Below are 12598 nucleotides of genomic sequence, written 5' to 3' on the forward strand. Positions count from 1 at the left end.
TGCCTCTGCTAATCCGGCTCGTCAACCAGCTCAAGAGGTCACGGTGCAGGATGATCCTCGTCGCACCTGCGTGGCCGAGGCAGATATGGTTCCCGGACCTTCTGGACTTGTCGGCGTCCCCGCCAATCAAGCTGCCGGCGGACGCGGATCTACTCTCCAGGGAAGGAGGCGCCATCCTCCACCACGACCCGAAGTCGCTGAACTTGCAGGCCTGGCTCCTGCAGCGCTAGAGTTTGGAGGATACGACATACCGGCCGATTGCAGAGAGGTTCTTGCAAAGGCCAGGGCGTCCTCGACTCTTAAATGCTACGGACACAAATGGAAGAGGTTCTCTGTCTGGTGCCACGCACAGAAGATTAACCCTCTACGGATTACGGCTCCCCAAGTGCTGCCGTACCTGCTGACGCTGGCCAAAGCTGGTCTGGCACACGCGTCCATCAAGATCCATCTTGCTGCGATCTCCCGATACACCAGAACCACGGGCCGGACGTCCTTGTGGTCTCATCGTCTGGTGAAAGAGTTCATGAAGGGACTGTTCAGATCGTTCCCGCCGGTGAAGGCTCCGGCCCCGGCGTGGGAGCTCAACGTGGTGCTGACCAAACTCATGGGACCTCCGTTCGAGCCTCTGCACTCGGCCCCGTTGAAGTTTCTATCGTGGAAAACAGCTTTTCTCGTGGCCATCACCTCCGCACGACGAGTGGGAGAGATCCAGGCCCTTTCCTGCAAGGCCCCGTACTTGACTTTCCACGACACGAGGGTAGTGCTCAGGACGCACCCCTCCTTCATGCCCAAGGTACCGTCGGACTTTCATCTCAACGAACCCTTGGTGTTACCTGTGTTCTTCCCGTCGCCTTCGTCGCCGGCTGAGAGGACTTTGCACTCGCTGGATGTAGCTAGAGCGCTGAAGTTCTACGTGGACCGCACGAAAGGTTTTCGGAAGACGTCACAACTCTTTGTGAACTTTGGACCTGTCAATCAGGGGAAGGCTCTCTCGAAGGCTTCCATCTCCAGATGGCTCTCCGGCTGTATCATGTACTGTCACCGGTTGGCAAACCGACCGCTGCCTGGCCGTCCGAGAGCCCATTCCACCAGAGCGATCGCAGCTACCACGGCGTTCCTATCTGGTGTGCCCCTGCTGGACATATGCAGGGCTGCTACGTGGAGGTCGACGCACACCTTCACGAAATTCTACTGCGTCGACCGGGATTCCAGGGAGGAGTCCAGGGTCGGCCAAGCAGTGCTGCGCAACCTGTTCGCCTGAGGTGAGCCTGGTGAGGAGGTAAGATGCTTAATGTTGAGTTGATGTGATGCTTAATGTTGAGCCTTTGCCACCTCCCGTGGTTGTGCATGTGTGTACTGCTATGTATTCTTTATTCATGAGCATGTGAATCCATGCCAGACCCCATGCTGGAGAAGGAACAAGTTACTTACCTGTAACTGTTGTTCTCCAGCATGGGTCTGGCATGGATTCACATGCGAACCCTCCCGCCTACCCCTCTGCGGCTCTTCACTTGGTCATACTGCCACTTCACGTGCTTCCAAATCTGAAGATGGCTGCCAGAGGCGGTGCTTAGGTAGAGGGCAGTCATTGGCTGTGGTCAGTATGACGCAGAGACCAGTGATTGGTTATTACTACGAAAGACAGATCAGAAACGAAACTGATACTGGTTTTTTCTTTACCGAGGATTCCCAGCCTGACGACGGGGAATATTCATGAGCATGTGAATCCATGCCAGACCCATGCTGGAGAACAACAGTTACAGGTAAGTAACTTGTTCCACCTATAAAATTGGAAAAGCCCAGGAAAGACTGCAAGGCTTTTACTGTACTGGGAACTGGCCAGTCTAGTATGGCTTGAATCTTAGTGGTATTCATGGATATACCCTGTGCCGTGATGCGAAACCTCAGGAAGTCGATTTCACCTACATGGAACAGACATTTCTCTGCTTTAGTGTAAAGGGCGTTTTGCTTGAGACGGGACTAGACCTCCCGTACATGCTGGACATGAGTATGGAGGGATGGGGAGAATATCAATATGTCATCCAGATACACGATAACATAAGAATCCAGGATGTCATGAAAGATGTTGTTCATAAAACACTGGAAAGTGGCAGGGACGTTACATAGCCCAAACGGCATGACCGTACAATCGTAAAGGCCATAACGGGTGCATAAGGCGGTCTTCCACTCATCGCCATTCCCTCATACAGATCACATTATATGCCCCCATGAGATCTAGTTTTGTGAATATGGTGGCCCGCCATAGTTGCTCTAATAGTACTGAAATCAACGGAATGGGGTATCTGTTCTTAATGGTGATCTGATTGATCTTCCTGTAATCCACACATGGACGGAGGTCCCCCTCCCGCATGGGGAAGAGAAAGATAGGGCCGGCCGCCGGAGAAAGGGATGGCCTAATATGCCCCAACCCGGAGAGCAGTGGTGATGTAGTCCCTTAGTGCCTGATCTTCATTGGGAGAGATAGAATAAATAAACCCACACAGGATCTCTGCATCTGGGATTAGCTCAATTGGGCAGTCATAGGAGCAATGGGATGGTAGGGTTTCAGCATCCCGTCTGTCAAAGACACTAAGATAGTTGTGATATTCTGATGGGATACCTGTTGTGACAGCCCCTATCAGTTGCGCAGCTGCAACTAAGGCCTGGTAGGGTGAGTGTAACGGCGACGAGGGCAGGGGACATTGTTTAGTACAGTACAATGACACAAAATCTATTGAGCCCTGGGACGTGTCTACGGATGGGTTATGTGTTCTTAACCAAGGAAGACCCAAGATAATACCGAACTGGGGAGTAGTTATGAGGTCAAACGTGATCTCTTCAGTGTGATTGTCTTGTATCATGAGAATTAAAGGGGTGGTCTGTTGAGTGATGGGACCTGAGACCAGAAAAGAACCATCAACAGCTTGTACTGATTCAGACTGTATTTTATATTGTAAGGGCAGGTTCAGGGCAGTTGCAAGGGTGATGTCTATATAGTTGCCGGTAGCATCAGAATCTAACACTAGGTGAACTGCATAAGAGACAGAGGCCGGGAATGTTAGCACTGTGTCCACTAACGGGGGTAGTGCAGGGCCAGAAGTTGGTATGGGTAGTGGGGGTGTAGTGTCTGCACTTACCTGTGCCCCCTCCCCTATGGATGAGCCTTCTGAAAACCCACAGTACGTTCCGGTTTCTTGGGAAAGTCCTTCACATAATGTCCTGTCTGGCCACAGTAGAAGCATGCGTTGGTGAGACGACGTCTTTCGTGTTCGCCAGGTGTTAACGGACCGTGGACCCCCCTATTTGCATCGGTTCTCCGAGTGTTTCCGGGGATGATGAGGCCCCCGGTAGGGGGTAAAGCTCGGGGCATTGGGTCCTTTTGGATTTTTGTTCTGCTCTTCGGGCACCAACCTGGAGAGCCAAATTCACTAAGTCAGGGTACTGGACAGGCAAGGATGGGACTAGGGCTAAGGCATCCTTCATGGAGTTGCTCAAGCCCCTATAAAAAACCACATTCTCTCTGGTCACAATGTCTCTGCGGCTAACTGATTGAAGTGGGTGCTGGATTCCAGTAGGCCGGTCTTGCCATCTCAGCCACCAACAGGTCGAAATCATAAAGGATGGGGCTATTGCCCTCCAACAGTGGGTTTGACCATGTAGCCGCGACACCGCTTAGGTGAGAAAGGGTGAACGCAGCCTTCATGGTAGAGTCAGGGAAGCCTGAGGCCTGAACAGGAAATGTGATTTACACTTGTTCAGGAATGTTCGAAACTTACGTGGATCCCGATGAAATTTTCGGGCAGAGCCAACGGGAACTGAGTAGGAACATAGATGGGGGTCTGGGAGGGAGGATTAGCAGGTGGCAGTGGTTGTCCTGCTTGATCCCTGAATTCCTCATCAGGCGGAAGGGGGTGACGCTCACTTTGAATCGCATCGAGACGCTGGTGTATGGATGCAGTGGCGGCTTTCATATCAGCCCGCCGGAACATGATGGCCTGCAGTAATGCGGCTACCGGGTCACCGGCGTCTGCGTCCATTATCCACGAAAAAGAGTACAGCTTCTCAGTCTGTCAACACGTGGTCTCTTACGTGGATTATAATACCTCCGTCCCCAAGCACCAGTCAGAGAAGTAAAAAGCGCTCCCTGGCCGGTTATTGGGGCCACAGGTGGACTGGAACCGCAGCACCGGAAACGCAGGTAGCTGAAAGAAAAGAACATGGGTTAGGCAGAATACAAGTATCAATATAACAGTGGGGTCAAGAACTTAGGGCGAGTACGAGGAGAAATGAGCCCCAAGGCAGGGAAGGCCTGCCCTCCCCGGGATTTGAGAAGTGCAGCTGATGACAAAGTTCCAGACTCTGGGCCTCATCACAAGTTGGGCGGTAACTCTACTGCCAAACCCCCCGGCGCTAATAGCGCAGGATCACGGGTTTGGAGGAACGGGTATTGCCCATTCCCCACTGAGCCCATTCGGGAATTCCCCATTCCCATTGGGCTCAATGGGGAATTTTCACGCTCTTACCGCCGGCGGATTTTCCAGAGCTGGAGGGAAATCTGCCAAACCCGTGATTTGGCAGACCCTTAAATGCTTCGGTAATAGTGCTACCGCTGCATTTAAGGGTTACCGCCAAACTCGTGATGAGGCCCTCTGTTTCTTAGATATTGTCCACCAGAGTATCCAATGAGGAGCAGTCTAAAACCAGAGTTCCTTAGGAAATCCCAAAATGAGCCAGTTCATCAAAATCCAAAGGGGGTTCCAGGAGCAGTCCACAGAGAAAGCGAGAGATCCAAAAACCACCAGTTCTGCTACTAATCCAAGGGGTTGAGCTGAAGCAGTCAAAAATACAAAGCCAAAGATACAAAAACCACCAGTTCTGCTACTAATCCATGGGGTTGAGCTGAAGCAGTCCAAAATGCAAAGCCAAGGTCAGGAAAGAACAGGAAGACTGAAGAAAACAGGAAGTCTGACAACGCCACTCCAGAAGCACAGCTGAGAAGCAGGGATGTGCAGAAAAGCTGCGCCTTTATAACAGACTACCTGGTTTCGTACAGTCACGGGACCGAACGTCGATCATGTGAACGGAAACCACTGCGGCCCCGTCGAGTGTCCCAGAGTCTCCATGGTAACCGCCATGGATGGAAAACAGAGAAGCGAGGTTGCAGGGGAAAGCGGCAGAGCAATGGAGCCCCCGGCCGGGGTGCCGCCGGGACAACAGAGTAGCCCCTTGTTAGGCAGAATCCAACTGCAGTTCCCTTGGGGAGCACTACAGCAGATTAAGACTACAGGTATATATAATAAATTCCCTTTGGTATCAGTCTGTACCACAAAGATTTAGTTGGTAGCTGTGGCTGAGCAGTCAGACTTATCTCAAGAGGAAGATGAGCAGTATTCAGGGTTTACACATTAGGACTACAGTACTATGGTACAAGGAAACACTGACCAAAGCTTTGTATTAAAAAGTAATATATATGTTTATTTTACACACTTCTAGTTCAACACATATATCCCAGTTATCAAAGTAAGTTAAAACAGTCAAGAAAAGTATACACAACTCCCTATTTAAATTATAGACACGTTTGAGGAAGAGTGAAAACTGAGCAAAATGGAACAGGGTCAACCAGGCAAAAATGGCACTCTAGTAATTTCTTAAAAGGGAAGCAAAGGACAAGTTATACAGATTTAACTTCTTAAACACACAAAAAATACTTCCCAAGTGGACTGTGAACAAGTTGGGCAACGTAGCACTTTAGCAATAGTCATACATAGGTGAAAACCAAGCAAAATGACACTTCAGCAATACTTCAGAGGGAAGGAAGAGTGGTTATAAAAGTTTCTGGTGCATCAACACAGTTGAGGGTGAAAAGCAATCTAGTGAAGGCAGTTGTAACAGATTTAGCCAAAGTCAATAGGCCTGTGCCAGAGTTAGTGGTACAGGGCAATGTGCCCAGGATCAAACTGTTCTAGTAGCTGCAGTCAAGTCTTTGGTTTATGATTCAAAAGGCGGGTGCAGAAGGTAAAAGATAATGTTAGTCGATAGGGGCGGCCAACCCAGGAGATAGGTAAAGGATTTCAAACGCCTTTAGCAGTACCCCTCGAAACAGGAGGCCTGGCGGAACAATGTACCTGAAAAAGTGGAAGCGGCTCCTGCGGTGGCGGTGGTTCCTGGCAGTTCCTGCAGTTCGTATTGTCCAGAAGAGGAAGAGAGGCTCTCGTCGTGGAGGAAGTATTCACATTACTGCATTGCCCAGGGAAGAAGCCAGCCGCGATGATGCCGAAATGGATTAAAAGGTAGGCTCCTTTAAATCGCGGTCGTGGTGGACGGTTGCCTGGCTATCCGGTCTCCAAGTGCAGGGCACTGGCGATTCGACCAAGGCAGGTCCTGGAAGGAAATTGACGAACTGGTTGGCCCCACCAGCTCAAGGGAAGAAGACTCTTGCAGGTTAAGATCTTCTCAAGTCGTTGGAGAAAAGTGGTGAGGATCTGCAGCAGGGCTTCACCGGTGGTTCAGTCGTTGCAGATGTCTTCAGCTTCTCTCCTCTTCGGCTTCTTAGTTCCAGTGGCGACATCTTGTCCTCCAGTCCTCAGGACCCTACTTCTATGCAGCAAGACCCCCATTCATACAGCCTAGCTGTCAATCACACAGTGCTGTGGCTCTCCTGGCGGGAGAACCCCCCAGCCTATCAGGGCAGAGTGCTGCTTGGGTTGCGTAGGCAACCCTGTCCAAGGTGCCTATTCTCCATCCCACACATCCTGTCTACCCCAGACTCTGGCGCCGAGAGGAGTGCTTCTGTTCAGAAGCCCGCCAAAAGGATGAACAAAGGATCCCCAACCTGGGTTGGGATTATAGAGAAAGACACGAGAAACAAATATTATCAAAGTTCTGGCAATAAAAACGTACCTGAGTAAAGTTAGTATTAAAATAAACCAGTGGTATGTTAGAGGCTGTCAGTAAAAGTGGTAGCCTCGAACAATGGGAAAATCCCATAGGGAAATATTTGCGGTCGAATATTTACGGTAGTAACCACTGCCACTAGCCAGAAACCTTTGAGTTTCTGGATTGTACGGTACCACCTCGAAAATGAACACTAGGGAAAACTATTAAACCCTCCCAGTACTTCCATAGTAAGATGGGTTGTACTTTTTTTGTTCATAAGAATTGACTAGTAAAGTCAATGGGGACTTTACATGCCCTGGGAGACAGTAGTCAGTCCCAGGGTATGGAGTCTGAGTTTGGGGGTCGCTACGACACCCCTGTGGTACGGCATGGAGGGTGCTTTGTACCACACATGTTAAAAAGATGATTCCTATGAGGGTGAGAAAACCCCATAGACCATAAACACACAAGATAGCCTAAAACACACACTATCAATGTGTCTAAGAGTGGGGAAAAAAGGGTCACACTCTTAGCAGGAGAAAAAAATAAATCCTTCAAATCCAGCAAAGCTGCTGCGGGACTCTATAGGTAAGGGAAATTAGCCAGAGTTTGAGAATTCTCCCTAAAACCCCTCGGCCAGAAAAATGCCGGAGTAGCGGCGTGGCCCCAGAGTTGACGTGCTATGGTAAGTGTGCAGGGATGCCGGCTCCGGGAGCGCCCATGCTAGGAGGGCGTGGCAGCGCCCTTCTCCTGGTGAAACTTAACATTTAATCCTGGCGAAATGAGACACTTAATATTGAAGCAAGTGAATGTGAGCTTTAGACATGCACAATAAATTGTCTTGTAAGTGAACACATCGAACAATATCCTTATTTGAGTGAAAAGATTTGAGGGAAGAGCACAAGGCATTTATTTTTTTGGCAGAGAAAAACAACCAATTTCAAGGTGAATTGAACATTCTTATCTTTTCTTTTGGTTTCAGTTAAAAATAATGGGCAGTAGTAATTGATACGTAATGTTGGTTTTCTTGCAGGAAGGGAATAGATGTATGAAATAAGTATGCTATAAAATTTGGAGGAGTTTTAAAACATGAGATACAGCTATTCAAGTACAGCAAGGTATGTGCTGTGGGTACTTGTAAAACACACATATATCTACACATAATTTGAGTGTATTGTTGCATACACATCACAATATGGAGATAGTCTTGTTACCTATCATATTTCCATTCACAGACCCTGAAGGAGCACGTGCTATGTGAATATCTAATGCACATTGTGTGAAACACATATTGGTCTACGGCTTTTCTGCACTAATGAGAATAATTTGAGTATATTCTTAAGTAGTCAATAAAGTATATATTTGAGTATTATATATTTTTCTTGTTCAAATTGGGAATTTTGGGTACAGCAAGATACATCCAATATCTTAATGTATTAATATTCAATTTGCACAGGAGGTTCTGATACACCTGTATGTACCCAGAAACTTAACATACTAATCGTTTCTTGAATTAAGAGACATATTTAAGTGCTTTTTTCAACACATCATCATCGTTAACATTTGGCACTGAGGGCCCCATTTTGAGTTGCACGGTGAATCTCAAATCGGTGGTAATGAAGTGGTGATGGAGTTACCACCAGATTACTGCATCAGCAAACTATGGTTTTGGGATTGGGATGGAGGAAAAATCTCCAGCAAAATCCTGGATGTAAATCTGACACCTTACCACCAAAATGCTGGTGATAATTTCACGGAAATCATCATGGAATCCTATGGACTCCATGAATGGGGACTAACGCCACAACTTGTAATCCGGCGAGAAATCCACAGGACCAAGTGATGGCAACGGGAAATCCATTGGTGGTCTCAGCGAGTTGTGCCACATGGATATCACCAAACTCATAATGAGGCCAAGATTCTTTAAGTGACACGTAGAACATGTTGACAATCTGTCCTCAGAAAAAAGCAAATGAGCTTTATTTCTATTGAAAAAATATAAGCACATACACGAAAAAAAAAATTACTGAGATAATGAATGTGTCTGTGGTACACTGCAGCCGCATCTTCTTGTAAAGGCTGACACTCAAGACAGGCACTCCTGTTTGGCAGTAGACTTTTACCTGGCCTTGTCCGTTTGCTGGTGCTGCTGGTTGGTGACTGTTCTATTGTCAACCCACACTGCTGTGTCAGTGCTCATGTTTATTACAGTAGCAGAACTGCCCCAATGTCATGCACTCTGACTGGATCACTGAGTGGGCATGGCAGGATTGATTTCCACAAGTTAGTTATCCTGCCCAACTGGGTTACACGGTTCATGACTAACAATGGAATCCAGAGTCTCTGACTAATGAACACTGTTATTGTTTGTTGTGTGACTTTGACTGACTGATAACATAAAAACATTGCAAACACATCATACAAAAACTGAGTCTGACACAATACTTGTCGGGGCTCAGAAGTAAGTATCATGGCCTAGCCCTAGAAAACACTCCTACAAATTAATAACTGACACCCACAGGCTGTGTGTCCCACCTTGTATGCCATCTTCCGCATATCTTCTCTGTCTTTGATAACGTTTTGGCTTTTAGGTGGAGCAAGAGTACAAACCTAGTAGCCAAAACTAAAATGAAATGTATTCTCAAGAATCTAAGACATTTTAATAATCTTTAGTATATGTTGATACAATGATCTCAACTTGAGACGTCACTTTACTTTTTTCTGTATACTAAATGCTAATATATGTTTCGCAACGTGTACTTCACTAGGGAAGAGTCAACGTCCAATGAATTCATAGCCAAGCTATTTCTGAATAAATTGATTAATTAGAACATTAATTACTAATGTTTTTAAAGTATCTTCATTATAAATTGAACATTAAAACATAACACATCTTGTTCAGTATTTTATAAATAAGCACATGTTTTAAGAGGCCTGTAGACTTGAATAATTTTTTACCTTTTAAAAACCATTGTTGAATGGCGAGTAAGCAGTATACATGGTTTTAGTTGCATTGTTCATTAATGCAAATAATGAAATCTCAGAATTACAGAATAAACAGTTAAAAGCTCCATCCTGTTTATTATTTTTCAGGGAACAGATGTGTACCCCATGCTGACTACCGCACTACGGGACCCAACACAGTTTGATGAACCGGAAAACTTCAACCCAGGTCATTTTTTGGATGAGAATGGTGCTTTCAAGAAACACAAGGCATTTGTACCCTTTTCTATTGGTAAGTTACGCTATACAGCTACACATATGTACAAAAGCAAACTCTATTTTGATGCAGACAGGTCAAATCGTTTAATGTATACAGCGGTAACCCTGAATTAATACAAATAATTCAAACCTGCTTTACCACAGCTCATAATGATTCTAAATTATTTGCTTACACCTCCATTTAAAAAGGGTCAAAATGCTCTATATAATCCGATTATGAATAACAATGTTGAGAAATAAAAATAGCCTGTGCAATGAATAAAGTATGTAAAATAGGTGCAGACATTATCCTATAAGGGTCCCTCTGAAATCACACTCCAAACTATGGGCCTCATAACAAGTGAGCTGGTCCGGTAACAACTCTGGAACTAATGCTAACACGACCGGCTCCAGCATTATTTCCGGACCGGCTCCCTCCGAGTCTGCCGGTAGGGGCAGGGAACTACCGGCAGCCCTGATCTGCCGGTAGTTCAGGCACCTACCGGCAGAGAATTCACTGAAACACCAGCACTGTTAACAATGTTGCTGGTGCTTCAGTGGTTGCCATCCCATGGAGTCAAATGGAGTGGGAACATGCTATTACTCCGTCACCCGTAATATCCTGGTAATACTGGGAGATGGGGTGGTGGAAACGGCAAGCTGAGATTGCCAGTAAGCCACCAGTACTACCAGTGGCTTACCTGCAATCTCGGAATAACCACCCATGTCTTGAGTTAATTAACAGATAGCGTTCGGATAAGGAGAGCATACTTTGATTTGAATTGTAATGCCTGCCCGAAGCAATATTTTTCAATCAGGTAAAAACAAAATCTAAAAAGTTGAATTGTAATGTCTGCCCCTAAGCAATATTTTGAAATCAAGTGATGCAGAAACAAAGATTTTTTCAGAATTTTTAAAATATGTAAATATAGCAATCTTTTTGTGGTACTGTTCATAAACAACGTTTCCGCAACAAATTGGATTCTACCCTCGAGGAGTACAGGGATGAGTAGCTGCTAAAATGCATACTCAGCCCTCACACGACTAGAAATCTAGACCCAAACCAATCATATAAGTTGAAAAGGCACAGTTAAGAGATACATCTGCTGTGCCTTTTGTGATAAGGTGAGCCGAGGGAAAGCTACGCTCTTAAGAGGGATGTGCATGTGATTGTGTAGTTACACAAACAACACAGTAACACAGTCCAAAATAAAGGGAATGGCCATAGTCCAAATTAAAATAGGAATCCCAAACATAGCAAATAACAAAGACTTTCATTTGTGTTTTCTCACGGTTTAAAAACGAATAAGGAGCAACCACATGACGCATTTCACTACAAACCAGTCATTTGTTCACATAAACATATAACAGTCAAAGCTAGCTTATATATAAAACTCTATGGTTTGTAAGACATGGCTTTCTTTGATGTCTACTGCTCAAGCATATTTCACCATTGGGTTATACACACCGCCATCATGGAGTGTACTCCTTCACATGGAGTCAAATACATTGAGGGCTCAGTATTTCCTTTGCAAGGAGGACCATACAAATGCTGTCTGATAGATTGTTTCCAGACATAAGAATAACAAGATGCGAAGTGCCCTAGGTTTTTAGTAAAAAAAAAAAAGTGTAAACATTTTGCTCTTATTAACCAACCCAGTATGGGAAGGCTAATAGTAGAGGTACATGTGGGTGGATCCATGCGTGAGCAGAACAATTGACGTCATATCAACTGCAACTCATAAATTGGCTTATACAATGAGAAACACCTTCACCACAATTATATATGCACACGGTGTGAATGATATTTTGTAAAACCGTTGTCATCGCTCAACGTTCATTATGAATGGCAATCTAAAAGAATTACATTATGTTCCAGCCATTTGAGACCTAACTAATCCACATCGAAATATGGAAAGGAACAGGTCAACTATCAACAAGTCCTATCATTTAAAAAACATAGAACTCATATGAGCAATAGCTATGCGCATTAAGGTGCCAAGATGCATGTAAAGTGTTGGTCAATAAAGTGCCTAGTCCCTGGCGCCGTATATGCAATTGCATCATTCCACAGTACAAAACAGGGGCACAAACAATTCATCCGTACATTGGAAAGTCAAAATTGTATATGTGCAACGCATAAATATATCTTCATGTAAAAATGTGTCTGAGCAATAACACAAGTATTCAATACCTATTGCCAGATACCCATGTGCAAACATTTTTGGTGCATCTCAGTGTGTTAGGCAGAATTATATGCAGTACCCTTTGTGAACACCACACACAATTAAGACGACAAGTAACAGTACAAATTCACCTTTGGTACAAGACTGTACTACACAGCAAAGTGGTAGTGATGGCTGAGCAGCCAGACTTATCTCAAAAGTAAGTGAGCAGTATCGATAGTTACACAAAGGACAGCAATTACTATGATTCAAACAAACACAGACTCAAGGTTTCTGAGTAAAAGAATATACATTTATTTACACATCAGTTGTATAACATTTCACTAAATTAAAGC

General features: G+C 45.5%; 1 protein-coding gene across 1 annotated transcript in view; it reads left to right on the forward strand.

Moving 5' to 3' along the window:
* Positions 1-12598, forward strand: part of LOC138566774 (cytochrome P450 2A13-like) — a 300408-nt gene that overhangs the window by 244592 nt on the left and 43218 nt on the right. The window contains exon 8 of the mRNA XM_069644422.1: positions 9970-10111. Coding sequence (XP_069500523.1) covers positions 9970-10111 — 142 coding nt within the window. The remainder of the gene's footprint in view (positions 1-9969; positions 10112-12598) is intronic.

Source organism: Ambystoma mexicanum, chromosome 2p, assembly GCF_040938575.1.
Source record: "Ambystoma mexicanum isolate Mex_15411 chromosome 2p, UKY_AmexF1_1, whole genome shotgun sequence".
NCBI classification, from domain to species: Eukaryota; Metazoa; Chordata; class Amphibia; order Caudata; family Ambystomatidae; genus Ambystoma; species Ambystoma mexicanum.